Source organism: Cynocephalus volans, chromosome 7, assembly GCF_027409185.1.
Source record: "Cynocephalus volans isolate mCynVol1 chromosome 7, mCynVol1.pri, whole genome shotgun sequence".
Taxonomy (NCBI): domain Eukaryota; kingdom Metazoa; phylum Chordata; class Mammalia; order Dermoptera; family Cynocephalidae; genus Cynocephalus; species Cynocephalus volans.
The window spans coordinates 95,256,869-95,277,711 of NC_084466.1; the positions used below are offsets into that span (position 1 = coordinate 95,256,869).

The 20,843-nt window shown below is 37.8% G+C and overlaps 1 protein-coding gene across 2 annotated transcripts in view; it reads right to left on the reverse strand.

Moving 5' to 3' along the window:
• Window positions 1–20,843, reverse strand: part of ADK (adenosine kinase) — a 556,699-nt gene that overhangs the window by 291,867 nt on the left and 243,989 nt on the right. For both annotated transcript variants that reach the window (XM_063102515.1, XM_063102516.1), the window contains exons 5-6: window positions 14,922–15,094; window positions 5,224–5,332 (exon numbers count right to left, since the gene is read on the reverse strand). In XM_063102515.1, the coding sequence (XP_062958585.1) occupies window positions 5,224–5,332; window positions 14,922–15,094 (282 nt within the window). The remainder of the gene's footprint in view (window positions 1–5,223; window positions 5,333–14,921; window positions 15,095–20,843) is intronic.

Below are 20,843 nucleotides of genomic sequence, written 5' to 3' on the forward strand. Positions count from 1 at the left end.
AAATGAAACACAGAGAGAAAAACTAAAAGAAAGAAAAAAAAGGGCATAAGTGAGCTATGAGACAGCTTTAAGTGGTCTAAAGGGGTCAGAAAACAAATTCAAAGAAATAATCGCTGAAAATATCCCAAACATAATAAAAACTATAAACCCACAGTTCTAAGAAGTTAATTAAATCCCAAGCACAAGAAACATGAAGGATATATTAAAGCACATCATAATCAAATTGATCAAAACCAGTAATAAACAGGAAATTTTAAAAGCAGCAAAGGTTGCAGGTGGGGGGGGTTGTTAAAACAGAAACAAAATTAAGGATGTCAGATTTCTCAGCAAGAATAATGCAGTAAGTCAGTGGGGCAACATCTTCCATGTACTAAGAGAAAAAAGCTGTCAATCTAGAACTATTTATTTTGCAAAAATATCTTCAAAAAATGAAGGTGAAATAAAGACATTTTCAAACATATGAAAGCTGAAAGAATTCATCACCAACAGATCCAAATACAAGAAATGTTAATGAATGCCCTTTAGGCAGAAGGAAAATGATACCAGATGGAAATCTGATTCTAACCAGAAGGAATGAAGAACACTGGAAATGGGAATTACATGAGTAAATATATGCTTTTTTCTTATCATTTAAATCTCTTTAAAAGGTATTTGACAATTTAAACAAAAATAATAACAATGTATTATGGTGTTTATAGCATATACATACAAGCAAAATGTGTGTTATTATGTAAATTATACAACAAGAGAGCCATTTAAAAAAATAAACACAATTAAAAACCTTTAAAAATTAAAAAGTGACAATGATAGCTTAAAGGCTAGGAAGGGCTAAATGTAAGGATAATATTGTATTTGAAGGCAAACTGCAATGAGTGAAAGATAGGCTCTCTAAACCCTAATGCAACTAGTAAAATAACAAAATAAGAGAGAGACCAAGCCAATAATGGAGATAAAAATACTGGATTAACCCTAAAGAGGTCAGGAAAGAGAAAAAAGAGGGTGAAGAAAAGATGGGACAAATAGAAAACAAATACCAATGGGGCTGGCCAGTAGCTGAGTTGGTTAAAGCACAGTGTTGTAATACCAAGGGTTCAGATCCCTGGACAGGCCAGCCACCAAAAACAAAAACCCAAGATGATGAGTTCAAACCTAACCATATAGATAATCACATTAAATAGGAATGGTATAAACGTTCCAATTAAAAGGTAGATATTGTCAGGCTGGACAGAAAATAAGACTCAACTATGTTGCCTACAAGAAAAGCACTTTAAAAATAAAGACACAAATATGTTAGAAATGAAAGAGAAAAAAAAGATAAGTCATGATATCAATAATTAAAAGAAAGCTGGATTGGCTATATTAATACCAGACACAGTAGATTTCAGAGCAAAGTATATTATCAGGGATAAATATATCATAATGGTAAGTGAGTCAAATAATCAATCCTATACTTATACACCTAATAACAAAGTTTCAAAATACATAAAGCAAAAACTGATAGAATTTCAGAATTTCAGGAAGAAATACACAAATCCACAATTATAGTCAGAGGAAGATCTCTGGAAAATCCCCACATCTAGAAATTAAACAACAGACATTTAAATAAATCATAAGTTAGAGCAGAAATAAAAAGAGAAATTACAAAGTATTTCAAATGAATGAAAATAAATACACAACTTCTCAAAACTGGTGGGATGCAGCCAAATCAGTACTTAGAAATTTATAGCAGTAAGCATCTATAGCAGAAAAAAGGTCACTAATGAATTATTCTCCCACTTTAAGAAACAAACCAAAGGAATGTGGTAGGCTGCTGGGAAGGAGGAAGGAGGAAGAAAAGAAGTAGAACAAATGAAATCCAAAGTAAGTAGGAAAAAAAAGGAAATAATAAAGAATAGAAATAAAAATTAATCTGGGTTTAGATTTCCCAGAAAAAGTGCTAGAAGTCATGAAGCAATGTCTACAAAAAAGTATTGTTTTGCAAAATATTACACCAAACAAGTTGCCATTTATATAAAAGCAATAGGAGGTAAATAAAAGCTCAAGAAGGGAGGCACTCAGTCCTTCCTGTTAAAAAAAAAAAAAAAAAGGTATGATGATAAAGTACAGTCAATAGAGAAATAATCAACATAAACAATGAGGAAATGGGAAAATGATGTAAAGTAATTGGTGGTAAGCATTTACTTCATTTAAATATAGAACTAATACTATAAGAATTATGGTTATAGAACAAAATGAAAATGTTTAAACATTGAAAATGTAAAAATAAAAATACAATTAACAAAATTCAAAAGGCAGAATGAAACACTGAGTGCTAATTTTCTCATTTTTCATAGCAGATTAATACTGCTTAAAAAGGAAATATGTAGTTTAGAAAAATTAATAGCTCTAATTTACTAATCTTTTTCATAAGCCTTTCCTAAACATCTAATTTAGAAAATATAATTTTTGAGTGAGAAGAAACAGATACAGACCAGTTTGATTCTAAGGCGAGGAGCACCCTGAGATTTATGTTTTCAAAAACACAATTAACTAGTCACCATAACCAGTAGTCCCTAATCAATCACTTGCAAATAAGGAATTTGAGAATTTGTTTTAAACATAGAAAAACTAAGTTTACATGGTATAAGTGCAACACTTGCTATGAAAGGTTAAAAAAACCCAAAACTTTATTTAAATCAACAGAGAATGCAGGTTTGTCCATATTCAGTTTCAGCTTCTTATCAGGAAAGCTTCTGATATGAACTCATTCACCGCATTATATGGTGGAAAAAATGATCAAAGTTCTCAATTTTCTTGGGCTGGCCAGTTTGCTCAGTTGGTTAGAGCGCAGCCTTGTAACACTAAGGTCAAGGGTTCAGATCCCTATACTGGCCGGCCGTCAAAAAATAAAATAAATTAAAACGAATTTTCTTAATGCTCATGACCATTACTAGTTTATAGAATAGTGAGAAGTAGAGATGAATATGTAGATCTAGTTTATTTTATGTAATGCAGACACGTCTTAATTATAGAAATTTTTGAATAGATAAACTGAATTGTTTCCTTAAATCAAGAACTTTTAGAATTAAACAGCTCCCAGAATTTCAACTTGTTAAAACTAATTAGTTTATGATGATAATGTAAGGAGACTGCTCAACCTATAGAACCTGAAAGTAAGGGGGAGCCCACCTGATTAGTGATTAGAGCATGTGCTAAGACAAGACTAGGCTAGACCACATCTCATTTTGCTCTGAACTCAAAGGGAATTAAGGATTTAAAAGAACTGTAGAATGTCTCTGTAGAAATAACAATACATTTCAGAAGACAGTTAAGAGATTCTAATAAATAAGAATTATGCTCTTAGTTGCCAGCTATATAAATATTTGCTGAATGTCCACAAAGAATATATAGTATCCTAGGTATCTGATATGAATCTACTATTTTCAGAACTATTTTGAAATAAGACAAGCTCTGAGCAGAGTGTAGATTTACCTGGCCATGTGAAAGAGCATTCTTCCTATGAAACTGCTGAAATAAAAGCTAAGTGCTAACAGTTACTATCAGAGATATAAAGCGGAATACATTAGATATTTCTTCCAAATGAATATATCACACAAATTTCAAAAATAATCCAATTTTCCTCACTGAATTGACCAAAACTAATCTCTCTATCCCTTATAAGAAATGGTATTTTTGTATAAATAGTTAATACTATTATAAAAATTCCACTCACCCAAAATTTGGCTAGATGTGTTTTAGTACATAATTGCTAAAACTATGAGTTGTTTTGCAAGTTGAGCCTACATTTCCATAAAAATTCCATTCACCAAAGTTGGCTAGATGTGTTATACTGTATAATCATTAAACTATGAGTTGCTTGCAAGTTGGCTGATAATTCAGGATTCAACTACTATATATCGAAATACACAGAATTGTAATTATCAAGTTGAAAATACTTTTCATCACAATATATTTTCATATTTCATAGTCAAAGTAAATAATATACATAAATCATGCCAAACTTTAAACCATGTGCTCTTTGAAAATCAGACTCTCAAATGTAAGATGGTTTGAAATAGTACATAAATTCCCCTTTACGAATCACACTATCAGAACACACTATCAAGACTAACGAAAAATGAAACCATTCCAAGAAATAAAATAAAATAGAAATAATAAAGAGGAAAAAAAATCTTCAATTCTCCAAATGTTTTTCTCACATACTGGGAGAAGAAATAGGAGATAGCATGACTTTCTGTTACATAATCTTCACAATGTAAGCACTTATTTGACAGTTATAAAGGGGCAGGATTTGCTATGCAGAGGAATCAATAACAATGCTGTAAAGCCTACAGTAATGCACAGAAACATGCTGCAGGAGACATTAACACCAGACTGAAAGAAATAATTATATTTTCAATAAACATGTTCCTATTAGATAATCAATTTTTTACAGGTTTTACCAGCTGTTTCACACAGCTCAGGTAGTGGAATGGCAGCAGCTGTTATACCAAAACCATATATTATATGCATATGAGGTGCTTTTAATTTTTCATAGGTATATACTTACTTGTGAGCAGCCACACTGAACTCATATTAAATAAAAACAAGGTAATCATGAGGTGATTAATTCAGGAGGATTATTAGTACAGCCCTATTTTAGAAATGAATTCTTAACAAATTATTTTTGTCAGAAGAGTTAATAATTCAATTTACATGCTAACTTTATTTCCAGATGTAAGAGATTTGTCACGATCAATGTTTCTGAAAAATTAAATTAAAAGGTGTCATGGTAATTACTATGGAATAAATAGCAATTAATTTTTTTAGGCAAATAAGCTCAAATTGTTTTCAGTGAATATTTACACTACTAATATTTTTCCACACAATGCATGAGTCATTCACAACAGGCTGTCTAAAAATATAAAATGTGAGTTTGTAAAATTACTTCAAAAGATCTTAAGAAACTAATTTAATACAGAATTCTGTGCTTGACTGAGAAGCACCTATGTATAACATATCCAAAAAGAGGTAGACTTGAAGGTAAATAATACAAATTATGTTACCCATAGAAAGATCATATTTCTGTTCTGTATTTATAATACTGAATCTAATATATGCTTTGAGATGGGTAAATAATTTGCAGGATAAGCAAAAGACAAATATTTTAAAATGTGTATTATCCAACAACTATAGTCTATCATGTTAATATGTACCAAAAACTTGAATTAGGTAAATACTTACTGCTATATAACAAACTCTTGCTTTTTCTACCAATATCCAGTTTTTCTCCAGATCAAGATGTTTTTCCTTTTTATAACAATTGGCAGCAGCAAGATTAGCTACAAGGGACCTAAAACGACCAAAGAAAAAGCAAGTAGGTTTTACTTATACATAGCCAAACTTGTCATGCACTTGTATACAGTTAATTACCAATATTTTTTGCAAATTTTTAAATTTACAACATTTTAATTCTTAGTGCTTCAAAACTGACATTCATTTTTTAAATAAATGTAAATAACATTAATTTTATTTTGAGCCCTTTCTAAGACTTCTTTGTTGCCTTTGATATAAACAGAGATGTTAATCCTTGTTCTAAACACCCCCTGGTATTTTGAGAAACTGGTATTTAAGTTTTCTTTTGATACTAAAATAATATCTATTTTTTACATTTTAATAGTTCAAAATACAGTTAAGAAAAAAAACTACGAAGTCATTATGCAAAAAAGAGATCTATGCAACTAAAAACTTCAGTTTTTACAGGGGAAAAATATCTCCTTAAAAATAAGTATTAACATAAAATAATTGATATTTAATCGAATGCTTTACTTACTTATTTTTGGCAGCTGGCCAACAGGGGGATTTGAACCCATGACCTTGGTGTTACACGGCTGTGCTCTAACCAACTGAGCCTATGGGCCGGCACTTAATCTAACGTTTTAAAAGTCAAATATGGGATTAATTTCATAAAACACACATGTAAATGTGGACCATATTTACTATGAGAAATTAATTTGCAAACCATTACATTTTAAAGAGTTGAATCAATTAGAATTATTTCCTATAGTTGAAAACTCCCTGAGATGGTCCGGTTTTACAGCTGGAAAACCTAAGCAGAATACCGCATTTAAAAATCTTGCTATAAGTGCCACCTAAATTGTTTAATTATAGCCCAACAATTAAACTTAAGAAATAAAATAATTATTTACATTACATGTAAATTAATAAAAATAGTTTAATTCTTCATTCTGACACAGAATTTACAAAATTATTTGCCAATTTTTCTTTTTCTAATTAAATGGTAATGGTTATGGCTTACCAAAAAGAAAAATCACCTCATCATTTGAGACTTGGATAATATGTTTGGTTCCTCTGTTTTAATAATAACAATAAGTTGAAGGGCTGGCTCATTAGCTCAGTTGGTTAGAGTGCAGTGTGATCAAACCAAGGTCATGGGCTCAGATCCTTGTACTAGCCAGCCACCAAAAATAAATAAATAAATAAATAAATAAATAAATAAATAAATAAATAAATAAATAAATAAATAATTTTCTCCCAAAACATATTTCCACTTATTCATATGCCAATTTACTATTGAAGGATACATCTCTTCATGTTTAATTAAATGAAAAAATAGAGTAATATACAGCAATATTATACAAAATATCTTTTAAACTTCGGAAAAAGTTAGTCCTACTTTATAAAAATATTTTAGTAATCATGACTCCAGGAAAATTAAGACAAAGATGGCTACTAATTAAAAGCAAACACTTCTGATACCAGCTACTAAACACTATTTTGATAATAAAACTAATTTTTGATAGGAAACTACTCAGTTTCTTCAAAAGAAAAATACAAGTATTCTTACTATCTGTATTTGATTCTGAGTTTGAAGAGTGAGAACCTGAATCAAGAAGATTACTTAGCTGGCCAGTTAGCTCAGCTGGTTAGAGTGCAACTTTATAACACCAAGGTCATGGGTTCAGTTCCCCTTACCAGCCAACCATCAAAAAAGAAAGAAGAATACTGCATTATTCACACTCTTTGGTTTCTGAGGTTTGGGTAGTGGTAGCAAGAGTTACCAGCCCTATTATGTAAAACAATTTGTTCAGCTCTATTAAGGTTCCAGAATTTGGAAAATGAGTTAGATAGTGAGTGTTTCTCCCCAGTTTCTGACTCCCCATCTCATCTAAACAATACTCATCATCATAGCCATAATATTAATATATAAATTAAGTTTCTGACTGAAGGAAGTGTTTTTCTTTTTTCTTTTCAAGCTAGCCGCAGTATAGGGAAAATACAGCCAAAAAGTCAAGTTAAGAAACAAGGGGAACAGAGTCAAACAGGATATCTGTGGTTATGCACCTGGGCCCCGGCCCGAGGCAAAGGGCGGATAGTTCCCAGAAATAGACAAGTCAGTTAAAGTTTCAAGAGTGCCCCTCAGCTGTTTCAAGGACTCCCACTTGACCGAAGTTCACCCCTGGCTTGATTTAAACTAACCAATTACCTTGCTTCTCGCTTCTGTACCCGCGCTTTTTGCTATAAAATGAGCCCAGAAATTCCACTCGGCGCGCCAGTCTTTCGAAAGACTGAGTCGCCCGGGTACCTGTGTGTTCAATAAACCTCTTGTTTTTGCATCCGAAGCCGTGGTCTCGCTGTTCCTTGGGAGGGTCTCCCTGAACTGACTGACTACCCACTGCGGGAGTCTTTCATTTGGGGGCTCGTCCGGGATCGGAGACCCCCACCCAGGGACCACCGACCCACCAACGGGAGGTAAGCTGGCCAGCAGTCGTTCTGTGTCTCGTTTCTGTGTCTCGTCTCTGTGTCTGACTCAGTGATTTCGACTGTCCCTCAGGGTGCGCACATTTTGGTTTCGGGTTTGTTCCGGGTTGATGTGTGAGTAGCGAACAGACGTGTTCGGGGGCTCACCACCCGGTAATCCTGGGAGACGTCCCAGGATCAGGGGAGGACCAGGGACGCCTGGTGGACCCCTCGGTAGAGGATCTTTGCGTTTTGATCCCGTCGTCGCGCCTAGGGAGGCGCGCTCTGCCATCTGAGTCCTTTTCCTGCTTCTACGCAACTCGATCTCGCCGACGTTTTTGGTTTCTTTTTGTCTTATTTGTAGTAAGTCTCTCTGTTATTGTCCCTCTCTTCGAAATGGGACAAGGTACTTCCACCTCTCTCTCTCTCACTCTGGATCACTGGAAAGATGTAAAGATCAGGGCTCATAACCAATCCGTGGAGATCAAAAAAGGAAAATGGCAGACTCTCTGCTCTTCCGAATGGCCTACGTTCGGCGTAGGGTGGCCGCCAGAAGGAACCTTTAATCTCTCTGTCCTTTTTGCAGTTAAAAAGATTGTCTTTCAGGAAACCGGAGGACATCCGGACCAAGTCCCATACATCATGGTGTGGCTGGACCTCGCCCAGAGCCCTCCACCGTGGGTGCCGCCCTCCGCCAAAATCGCTGTTGTCTCTAGCCCAGAAAACACTCGAGGACCAGCCGCAAGGGGGCCATCCGCACCTCCCCGACCCCCCCTCTACCCGGAAACAGACGACTCGCTCCTTCTCTCTGAGCCCTCGCCCTACCCGGCGGCCCTGCCGCCTCCTCTGGCCCCTCAGGCGATCGGACCGGTGCCGGGCCAGGCGCCCGATAGTTCCGATCCTGAGGGACCAGCCGCTAGGACCAGGAGTCGCCGTGCCCGCAGTCCGGCAGACGACTCAGGTCCTGACTCCACTGTGATTTTACCCCTCCGAGCCATAGGACCCCCAGCCGAGCCCAACGGCCTAGTTCCTCTACAATATTGGCCTTTTTCCTCAGCAGATCTTTATAATTGGAAATCTAACCATCCTTCTTTTTCTGAAAATCCAGCAGGACTCACGGGACTCCTTGAGTCTCTTATGTTTTCTCATCAGCCCACTTGGGACGATTGCCAACAGCTACTCCAGATCCTCTTCACCACTGAAGAGCGAGAAAGGATTCTCCTGGAGGCCCGCAAGAACGTTCTCGGGGACAACGGGGCCCCTACACAACTCGAGAACCTCATTAATGAGGCCTTCCCCCTCAATCGACCTCAATGGGATTACAACACGGCCGAAGGTAGGGAGCGTCTTCTGGTCTACCGCCGGACTCTAGTGGCAGGTCTCAAAGGGGCAGCCCGGCGCCCCACCAATTTGGCTAAGGTAAGAGAGGTCTTGCAGGGACCAGTAGAACCCCCCTCGGTTTTCTTGGAACGCCTAATGGAGGCATATAGGAGATACACTCCGTTTGACCCCTCTTCTGAGGGACAGCAGGCGGCAGTTGCCATGGCCTTTATCGGCCAGTCAGCCCCAGATATCAAGAAAAAGTTACAGAGGCTAGAGGGGCTCCAAGATTATTCCTTACAAGATTTAGTGAGAGAGGCAGAAAAGGTGTACCACAAGAGAGAGACAGAAGAAGAAAAACAAGAAAGACAAAAAAGAGAGACAGAAGAGAGAGAGAGACAGCGCGATAGGCGCCAAGAAAAAAATTTAACTAGGATTTTGGCCACAGTAGTAAGTGATAAAAGGTTTACAGATAAGCAGAAAGGGACCCTGAGCAACCGGGCAAGACCGACACCTAGGGACAAAAGGCCTCCCCTCGACAGGGACCAGTGCGCCTACTGCAAAGAGAAAGGCCACTGGGCAAGGGAATGCCCCCGGAAAAAAAACGACAAAAAAGCCAGGGACCAATGACTATCGGCCAGTCCAAGACTTGAGAGAAATTAACAAAAGGGTGCAAGACATTCATCCCACGGTCCCAAATCCATACAGCCTCCTGAGTTCCCTTCCGCCTAGTCACACTTGGTACTCAGTCCTGGATCTCAAGGATGCCTTTTTTTTGCCTCAGACTACACCCCAACAGCCAGCCACTGTTCGCGTTCGAGTGGAGAGACCCAGAAAAAGGTAACACAGGTCAGCTGACCTGGACACGGCTGCCACAGGGGTTCAAAAACTCTCCCACTCTCTTCGACGAGGCCCTCCACCGAGATTTAGCTCCTTTTAGGGCTCTCAACCCCCAGGTCACATTACTCCAATATGTGGACGACCTCCTGGTGGCGGCTCCCACATATGAAGGCTGCAAAAAAGGGACACAGAAGCTCTTGCAGGAACTGAGTAAGTTGGGGTACCGGGTATCAGCTAAAAAGGCCCAGTTATGCCAGAAGGAGGTCACCTATTTGGGGTACCTGCTCAAAGAGGGAAAAAGATGGCTGACCGCGGCCCGGAAAGCTACAGTTATGAAGATCCCCACTCCCACAACCCCCAGGCAGGTCCGCGAATTTCTGGGCACTGCCGGATTCTGCAGGCTCTGGATTCCTGGGTTTGCTTCCCTGGCTGCACCCTTGTACCCTCTGACAAGGGAAAACATTCCTTTTACCTGGACTGAAAAGCATCAAAAGGCTTTCGACCACATAAAAGAAGCCTTGCTGTCTGCCCCCGCTTTGGCTCTCCCAGACCTCACCAAACCGTTTACTCTATACGTAGATGAAAGAGCCGGTGTGGCCCGAGGAGTGCTTACTCAGACCCTAGGACCATGGCGACGGCCAGTAGCTTATCTATCAAAAAAACTGGATCCAGTGGCCAGTGGGTGGCCAACCTGCCTAAAAGCGGTTGCTGCAGTGGCACTCCTCCTCAAAGACGCTGATAAGTTAACCTTGGGGCAAAATGTGACTGTGATTGCTTCCCACAGCCTCGAAAGTATCGTGCGGCAGCCCCCCAATCGGTGGATGACCAATGCCAGAATGACTCATTACCAGAGTTTGCTGCTAAACGAAAGAATATCGTTCGCGCCCCCTGCTGTCCTGAACCCAGCTACCCTACTACCAGTCGAGTCAGAATCCACTCCAGTACACCAGTGCTCAGAAATCCTTGCTGAGGAAGCTGGGACTCGACGGGACCTGAAGGACCAGCCATTGCCCGGAGTGCCTGCCTGGTATACAGACGGTAGCAGCTTCATTGCGGAAGGTAAATGGAGAGCAGGGGCCGCCATCGTAGATGGCCAGCGGACGGTGTGGGCGAGCAGCTTGCCGGAAGGTACGTCAGCTCAAAGGGCCGAACTGGTGGCTTCGACCCAGGCGTTGCGCCTGGCTGAAGGAAAAAACATCAACATCTACACAGACAGCAGGTACGCTTTTGCCACTGCTCACATTCATGGGGCAATATATAAACAGAGGGGATTGCTCACTTCTGCTGGAAAAGACATTAAAAATAAACAAGAAATTCTGGCTCTGCTAGAGGCCATTCACCTCCCTAAGCAGGTCGCCATTATCCACTGCCCGGGCCACCAGAGAGGGAATAACCCTGTGGCGGCCGGGAACCGGAGGGCTGACGAGGCTGCAAAACAAGCCGCCCTGTCGGTCAAGGTGCTAACAAAAACTACAAAGCTTCAAGAGCCAATCGAGCCTGCTCAAGCTAGGACCAGAAAAGCTCCTTCAACTAACGAGCCGCACCAGCCTCTCCATCCCGAATCTCCGGTCCACCGTTCAAGAAGTCGCCAATCGGTGTCCGGCTTGCGCCATGACTAATGCGGCTACCACCTACCGAGAGACCGGAAAAAGACAACGGGGAGATCGACCCGGCGTATACTGGGAAGTAGACTTTACAGAGGTAAAGCCTGGCCGGTATAGAAACAAGTATCTGCTAGTATTTGTAGATACTTTCTCTGGATGGGTAGAAGCTTTCCCTACCAAAACTGAAACGGCCCTGACTGTATGTAAAAAGATACTAGAAGAAATCCTGCCCCGTTTCGGGATCCCTAAGGTGATCGGGTCAGATAATGGCCCAGCCTTTGTTGCTCAGGTAAGCCAGGGACTGGCCACACAACTGGGAATAAATTGGAAATTACATTGTGCGTATAGGCCCCAGAGCTCAGGTCAAGTAGAGAGAATGAATAGAACCATCAAAGAGACCTTAACTAAATTGGCCTTAGAGACCGGTGGAAAAGACTGGGTGGCCCTCCTTCCCTTAGCGCTGTTCAGAGCCAGGAATACCCCTGGCCAGCTTGGTCTGACTCCTTATGAAATCCTCCACGGGGGACCCCCCCCCATACTTGAGTTGGGAGGAACACTGGGTCCCGATGATAACTTTCTTCCTGTCTTATTCACTCATTTAAAGGCTTTAGAAGTTGTAAAAACCCAGATCTGGGACCAGATCAAGGAGGTATACGAGCCAGGTGCCGTGGCCATCCCTCATCCGTTCCAGGTCGGAGACCAAGTGCTTGTTAGGCGCCATCGGACCGGCAGCCTTGAGCCTCGGTGGAAAGGCCCGTACCTGGTGCTACTGACCACACCAACAGCGGTAAAAGTAGACGGCATTGCAGCCTGGGTACATGCTTCTCACCTCAAGCCTGCGCCACCCTCCGTACCAGATGAATCCTGGGAGCTGGAGAGGACTGATAATCCTCTTAAGTTGCGCATTCGGCGGCGGCGGAGCAAGCCTACCAAGTAATAACCCTAACCAGCCCAACACCCTCACCTGGCAGGTACTGTCCCAAACTGGAAAGGTTGTCTGGTTCAAGACAGAAGTCCACCCCCTTTGGACTTGGTGGCCCTCCCTTACCCCTGATATATGTGCCCTGGCGGCGGGTCTCGAGGCTTGGGATATTCCAGAAATTGATGCACCGGCCTCTAAAAGAGTCAGGCCTCCTGACTCAAACTATGAAAATGCTTATAACCAGATCAAATAACTCCCCTTGGTTGACCACCCTACTGTCAACCATCGCCGGGCCCCTATTACTCCTCCTTCTGTTGTTCACCCTTGGGCCCTGCGTCATCAATAGACTAGTCCAATTCATCAATGATAGGGTAAGTGCAGTTAAAATTCTGGTCCTTAGACAAAAATACCAAACCTTAGATGACGAAGATAACCTTTAATTCCGCTCTAAGATTAGAGCGATCCACAAGAAAAAATGGGGGAATGAAGGAAGTGTTTTTCTTTTTTCTTTTCAAGCTAGCCGCAGTATAGGGAAAATACAGCCAAAAAGTCAAGTTAAGAAACAAGGGGAACAGAGTCAAACAGGATATCTGTGGTTATGCACCTGGGCCCCGGCCCGAGGCAAAGGGCGGATAGTTCCCAGAAATAGACAAGTCAGTTAAAGTTTCAAGAGTGCCCCTCAGCTGTTTCAAGGACTCCCACTTGACCGAAGTTCACCCCTGGCTTGATTTAAACTAACCAATTACCTTGCTTCTCGCTTCTGTACCCGCGCTTTTTGCTATAAAATGAGCCCAGAAATTCCACTCGGCGCGCCAGTCTTTCGAAAGACTGAGTCGCCCGGGTACCTGTGTGTTCAATAAACCTCTTGTTTTTGCATCCGAAGCCGTGGTCTCGCTGTTCCTTGGGAGGGTCTCCCTGAACTGACTGACTACCCACTGCGGGAGTCTTTCATGACATCTGGGAGAACTAATATTATCATAACTGTTCTTTAAAATAGCATTTAGCATAACAAAACAATTTAGCAATTTTACTCTAGCCTGAGTGCTGTTAGAGGCAAAAATTGACCCATTTATCACTATTGGAAAACTTTGCACCTACAGATTAAGGTTGGTTATAGGAAAACTAAAAACGGTAAATGTCTGAACAAGTATATTTCAATTTTTGATTAATGGATGGTTTTATTTATTGAAATCTTAAAATCATAAAGTTTCCCCTACACACAAAAAACAAAGTTAAAGGAAAGGCCTGAAAATGGCTTTGGTACTCTAATTATTTTTGAAAGTTATATTTTAGTTATTTAATGACCACTGTCCATACTGATCTGCAGTATCCAGAATGTGTCAGGTCCTTAATATACATCTGCTGGAGGTCAAGCAGTAGCAAAAATAAAGGAGGTGAAAAAGGAGAATGGAGCAAGGGAGTAGGAGAGAGAAGGGAGGAAATAAAAAAGGGAGGGTAAAAAGAAAAATCTGAAAGGAGGGAAAGAAGGGAAAAGAGACAGGGAATGAGGAGGACAGAGTAAATATTTCCAATTTATAAGAAATGCAAAATTTCTAGTGAATCACTATTTTCAAAGAGATACTCTTTGATGATTCTAACAATAGAACAGTTAGGAAAGTTATTTTGTTTTTCCTTTGCAAAGGAGGAAAAAAGCCCATGCTGAATATACGGAAGGAATGCCTCCATGTAGCTACAAAAGAACAATTATAACCAATGCATGGAAGGTCCTGAGAGATATATTTCAAGTTCATCTAAAGAAGAATTTTCTAATAAGTAACGTTGTAAAGAAATATACTTGGTTGTTCCTTGAGGGGTGTATTACCCATGTTTGAAGTTGTTTAATATGTTGGCTGGCTGGTGACGGGATCCAAACCCTTGACCTCGGTATTCCAAGGCTGTGCTGTAACCAACTGAGCTAATCAGCCAGCCCCTTGAAGTTGTTCAATATGGATGAATGATTATTTGCCAGAAATGCTTTAGATGACCTAATTTATATGAGACAGGATATAATGTAGTATTTTATATATGTTAAATACACACACCCACATATTTAACATTCCTTTTTTGGTTTTTTGGTACAGGGATCTGACCCTTGCCCTCGGTGTTACAGGGCGGTGCTCTAACCAAATGAGCTAATTGGCCAGCCCTATTCTAATATTCCAATCTCAGGATATGGGGAAGAGAATTCTTTCTAATCCAAGTTGGGCAACAAACTAACTATAAGACATAGAGCAAAGTATTTTCCTTTTCTGATTCTAATTATAAAAAGCAGAGACTGGACTCGATATCTCAACCTTCATTCCGTTCTCCCTCATGAGTTCAATAGCAGGTTCAACAAAAGTAAATTTAAAAACAGTAATGGAAAAATGATATAAGGAAGAAAGGTTTACTGAACATTATAAACATGAAATCTAACTTCCAAATTCAGACTGGAAATCAGATTTTTACCAGCGTTTATAGAGCCCGTTAGTACAGTGCCTTGGAATTACACTGACCTGTTGTCACCAGTGATGCACGCAGCACAAGTTCCTGTTGGCTGCTCATTCTGCTCATAGTAATGAGCATCCACATGGGCTTCAGCGGCTTTTCTCTTCAAGATTTCACCAAATTTATCTATTCCAATACATCCAAAAAATGTTGCTGCTTTGTGTGGCTGCTGGATCATCCACTGAAAAATGGTAACAAATAATTTAATGGGTCAAAAAATTGGTACACATAGTTCAGCATTCTTCCATGAATAGTGGCATGGAAGGGATGCTTTGTGAGAAACTGGCTGTTATGAATGGAATTTCAATTCTGTACTACCACTTATGACAGCAAACTTGATATAACAACCACATAAAATATTATATTACTTTGGGGGAAGAGAAATAGAGTACAGTAGTTAAAGACTCAGAAGCTAACGTCATGCTGATGTGATATAGGAAAATAATAGAGAGTCCCAATATAAGTCATATAGCATTGTCATAAAAAGCCCAGAATCTATTCTGAAGACTGTACAGGTTCAAATCTTGCCATTGCCACTTATGAGTAGGATCATGTCACTTAACATTTCTATGCTTCACTTTCCTCATCTGTAAAATGTGAATATAATTACAAATACACCTCATAAAGTAGTTGAGGATTAATTGAAATAATGTTGTTAATGTATATATGTTGCTGAGCATAGTACCCAGCACATAGTAACCAACATATATTAGCTGTGATTGTCACTATTATTGTTGTACTTGTAGTAATTCTTATATTAAACTAAAATATGCTCTTGTCTAATGAATTCTTTTAAAAATTCAGAAGAATGTTGAAAATTCTAATTATAAATATCTTCTCTTTTCATTAAAATGAGTCTCATAAACTTCAAATTTATTTGCTATAAATTAATGACAATGGATTTCTTTTAAAATGTATATTTTCCACTAATTTGAATTTTTATCTTTCATAATTAGTTCAAATCCCTGAAGGTTTTAACACTTTATTAGTGATTCTAAAGCTACCACCTATTTTGTTTCAAACACTTATAGTTGGCAAATTATATACAAAGTCAAAACATAAAAATAAATTTTGGTAACATCTATTTCCAAATATTTACTGTATAAGTGAGAGGTAAAGAGAAACAAAAAAGTAACAAAGAGAAAACTTTAGGGGTAAGATAGAGTAACTGCCTGATGATCAGCAATCCTAATTCTAGAGATTTGCCCTGAGGACACACAAATTTGTATGTGGACATACAAATATGAAACAACACAGGCATAAGTATTCATTGAATAGTTATTTGTAATGGCAAAATGTTGGGAACACCCTCAAAGTCCATCCATAGAAGAAAGGTTAATAAATTATGATAAATCCACTCAATGGAATATAACACAGTGATTGAAAAACCCAAACAAAACAAAAACAAAATAACAAGAAAAAATTCAACGGAACAATCTATCTATCTGGAGTAATTTCCAGGATATTTTGTGAAGTTAAAAAACAAAGCAAGGTTCTTCTGGGTATATATCCAAAATAATTCAAAGCAGGATCTTGAAGAGTTATTTGCATACCCATGTTCATAGTAGTATTATTCACAATAACCCAGAGGTGGAGGCAATCCAAATGTTTAGTGGATATAGAATTAATGTTTCAAGGTAAAAAAGTTCTAGAGATCTGTTACACAACAATGTGAATACAGTTAACACTACTGAACCGTACATTTAAAAATGGTTAAGATGGTAAAGTTAATGTTACGTGTTTTTAACCACAACAAGAAAAAGAACATAAATAGTTTTTTCGTATACATACATATCCTTCAGAATTTATATATAATTTTGAGCTTGCTAATTTTGTAAAAAGAAACACAGGAAGAATAAAGTAGAAACTAAAGAAAATAGTTCCCTATGAAGGCAGGTGGAAATACAGTAAAGGAACAGGGATAGAAGAAAAGACTTCTCTGAATGTACCATTTCATGTAAATTTGAATTCTGAAAAATGTTAAAATTTTGCATCTTCAAAAAGTGAAATTCAATTTGAATTTTTAGTTCAATTAGAAGAAAAACAAATTATGAAGTTGAATACCATAGAAACAAAGAAATCAAAGAATTAAATTGTAACAGAAAAAAGTAATGCAAAGAACTTTTCAATATACTATTATGACTGTACACTGTTAGTGGAATACAGCATAAAACCAAAAAAAACCCTTGAACTTTAGTAAGTTTATTGTTGGCAATGTTATTGGTGAAACTATTTTATGTGTACTATCAGATAGACCAAATGAATATAAATTTGATGCTGTTGGGAAATAGATTTGCACAGTAGGATAAGGGAAATACAAATATGGAATAGGGCAAGAGAAGAAGGTTCCAGGAAAGAAATCTGAGGGAACCAAATAATCAGACTTAGCATCACCAATAAAGCAATAAACCTTCTAATTTGATACAATGGGAAAACAGTATCAGTTATGTAATGTACCTGCCAAAAATGTTTAACCTGAATCTAAACATAATACAATTAGATAAATCCATATGATGGCACATTTTACAAATAAATGGCCTGGACTCTTAAAGGAAGAAAATGCCCTGACAAAAAGGTGAGAGAAAGGACTGTTGTAGATTAAAGTGTTAAAGAAATAGGACAAGCACAAGCAATATGTGATTATTACATCTTGGATTGAGAATAAAATTAAACAGCTAACAAGGACACTATTAGAATAACTGCTGAAACTGGAATATCAATTATATCAGAAAATAGTAAAAATAGTCTCAATGCTTAATTTCTTGAGTAAGGGATAAACACTTCAAAATGGTTCTGGGAGAAAAATATATATATATATATATATATATATATATATATATATATTTATATAAAGAGAGAACCCAAGTGTGCTGATCTGTTAACAATTGTTGGATCAATGTGGAGGGTACAGAGAAGTTCATTTTACTCTTCTTTTTCTTTAAGGTAGAAAATTTTCAAAACTTAAGGTTGGGCCAAAGATACTGTAACAAAATTACTTCCTTTAAAGAATAATAAAAATGTAAACTTAAGTTATTAAATCTTTGATATTATCACTCCATTTATTAAAATAAGTAAATCACATGAAGCAGTTAATACCTTAAAATTCATCAATATCAATGCCTAATAGATTTTAAATACTTTAACCTAAATTAGGGAAAATATAATTTAATAGCAGAGAAAATGTTCTACAATCTCCTTTATTTAGTAAAATAAAAAAATTTTAAAAAGCCCATAGCAATGCTCAGTATGGTTATTTAATTTAATATGCCATCGAAATAATGGGAAACTTCATTCAGTAAAAGTTATTAGAATGTAATTCAGCCTAATTATAATCAGAGAGTTTATGTGTTCAAACAGTAGTCTGAAATAAGGGCTATATCAACTCACTTCCAGGTTTAAATCTGATTTATTACCTACTCTATAATCAAGATTTAAGTGAACTGAAATGTTTGTATTACAAACCAATACTACTTGAACTTGCAAGACAAAAATGGATAAATAGTAGAAATATTCAGCAAGTTTTGTTATCCTTTCACTGCTGAAATATTCAATAATGACATTCTGGCTATTTCTGATATCAGGACGCTGACAAAATCTGAGAACTTTACTTTTGATCATTGATTTCCACTTAAAAGTCAGTCAATCTAAAATTGAGTTTATACTAATCCAAAAAAATCAGAGTTTCTTAAGAGACATAAAAGAAATAGAAGCCATGTTCACTGCTCTAAAGCACTTAAAAATTTATGTAAGTAAAGCTGTTATAATTGAGAATGAAATAGATAAAAAAATCAATTTAGAAGAAATTTTAAATTAATTTGCTAAGATTTTTGTTAAAATTTTAATACATTTGTAACTTTCAAACACAATGTGTTACCAACTTCTAACCAATCTGTTTTCTACCCTTTTGACATTCAAACAATAAACATTTAATGCATGTCTACTAGGGGATAAAAAGATGAAAGTGATGGTGTTTTTAATGCAAAGACACAACCACTACATTTTCAGATTCTCAGGGAAAGAGATTCAACCTTGTTCTTAATTATGCTCCTTCTTTTAGATAAAATAAACTGTCCAGCTTCCCTTTTTTTATATATGTATATCCTCAAAAACCCATCTTTAAGTTCTGCTTGGCCACGAGGGAGTTCCAGGGTCCAGAATTATCCTTGTGCCGTAAAAAACTAGAAAACAAAACCAAAAGGAAACAACTACAGAATCTTCAGACATCGGAAAACAGGCAGGTCAGGACTCTACTCTCTAATAGAAAAGAAACAAGGTGAGTCCTGACATCATACAGGCAGTCTGCCAGGAGGTAATTTCCAGACTACAGTGAAGGAAGGAAGAAAACGAACAGAGCCTGGCATTCCCGCTGAAATGAGAGGAGAGAGATAAGTGTCCAAGGAGGGTCAAGAGACCAGAAATTGTGAAAAAGAATTTCAGAGAGGAATGACCTGAAATCTATAGTTACCCTTTGGCTCCAACCTGTGCATGCTTAGGAAATATATGAAATCATAAGGAGTCTACATAAATGCTTTGGAATTAAAAATTGAGTTAATCAAGGTCTAAGGATTCAAGATCAGTATAAAAAAATCTAATGGATTTCTATAAACTATCAAGAAGCAGTTGAAAATATTAAGAAAACAATATACAATAGCATCAAAAAGTGAAAAATATAGGGACATATTTAACCAAATTTGTACACCTATACATAGAACACTAGAAATGATTTTTGAGGAAAAAAAGAACAAAAATCTATATTTAATGGAGAGCTATACTTTATAAATGGAATAGAAATATTCTTATGACATCAATTCTCCCTAAATTGATTCACAGAGTCATTGTAATCCCAATCAAAATCTCAGTAGGACTTTTGAGGTTATTAATAGGTTGATTCTATAATCAACCAGTAAAAGGAAAAGGAGCTAGAATGGTCCAATGTTACAGTCCAATGTACATCAGTGTGAGAGAAACTAACATTGTTAAACCCCAATTTCTTCAAGTATCTATGATCTTTTGAGGATGATGTATTAGAAATAGACTAACAAGACATGTATTTTAGTTCAGTTTATGGCACCTATTATTATATTTGCATCATTTTTATAAAGAGAATAAAAGGGCTCTCACTATACTGTAAGAAACTACACCTAACTGAAGAACAGAAAAACCACAGCCTTAATTAGTAACTTCAAATAAATACTTGAATTAGTTTAATATAATGTAAACAGCGATAATAAAGGTAGAATGTTACTAGAAAACACCCAGGAGAGAGATTAACTGAAGTTGAGAGGAATCAAAAAAGACTTCTAGAGACAGGTGACATTATCAACTGGTCTCTGAAGGACAGGTATGATTTTCAAAAATGGTTATGAACTAGAACAAAAGCAAAGGCATGCAGCACAGCCCATGCCTCCCTTCCTGTCTGTATTAGTCCGTTTTGTGTTGCTATAATAGAAATACCTGAGACTGGGTAATTTATAAGGAAAAGAGGTTTATTTGGCTTACGATTCTGGGACAGCTGCATCTGGCATGGGCCTCAGGCTGCTTCTACTCATGGCAGACAAGCAGCAGGCAGCCAGCTGGTACAAGCAGATCACACGGCAAGAGGAAGCAAGAGAGAGAGGAAGCAAGAGGTGCCAGGGTCTATTAAACAACCATCTCTCCTGGGAACTAATACAGGGAGAACTCACTCATTAATCCCCCCTCCCTCAGGGAGAGTATTAATTCATTCTTGAGGGATCCACCCCCTGACCCAAACAGCTTCCAGCACTGCCACACTGGGCATCAGATTTCCACATGAATTTTGGAGGAGATAACACATCCAAACTCCATCACTATCTTAGGAATTTTATCATGGTATTCTCAAGGCAAAAGAAATTATATTTATCAAGCAGTTAGTCCCACTCAAAAGTACTTATTTCTAACAATTTAGTGCC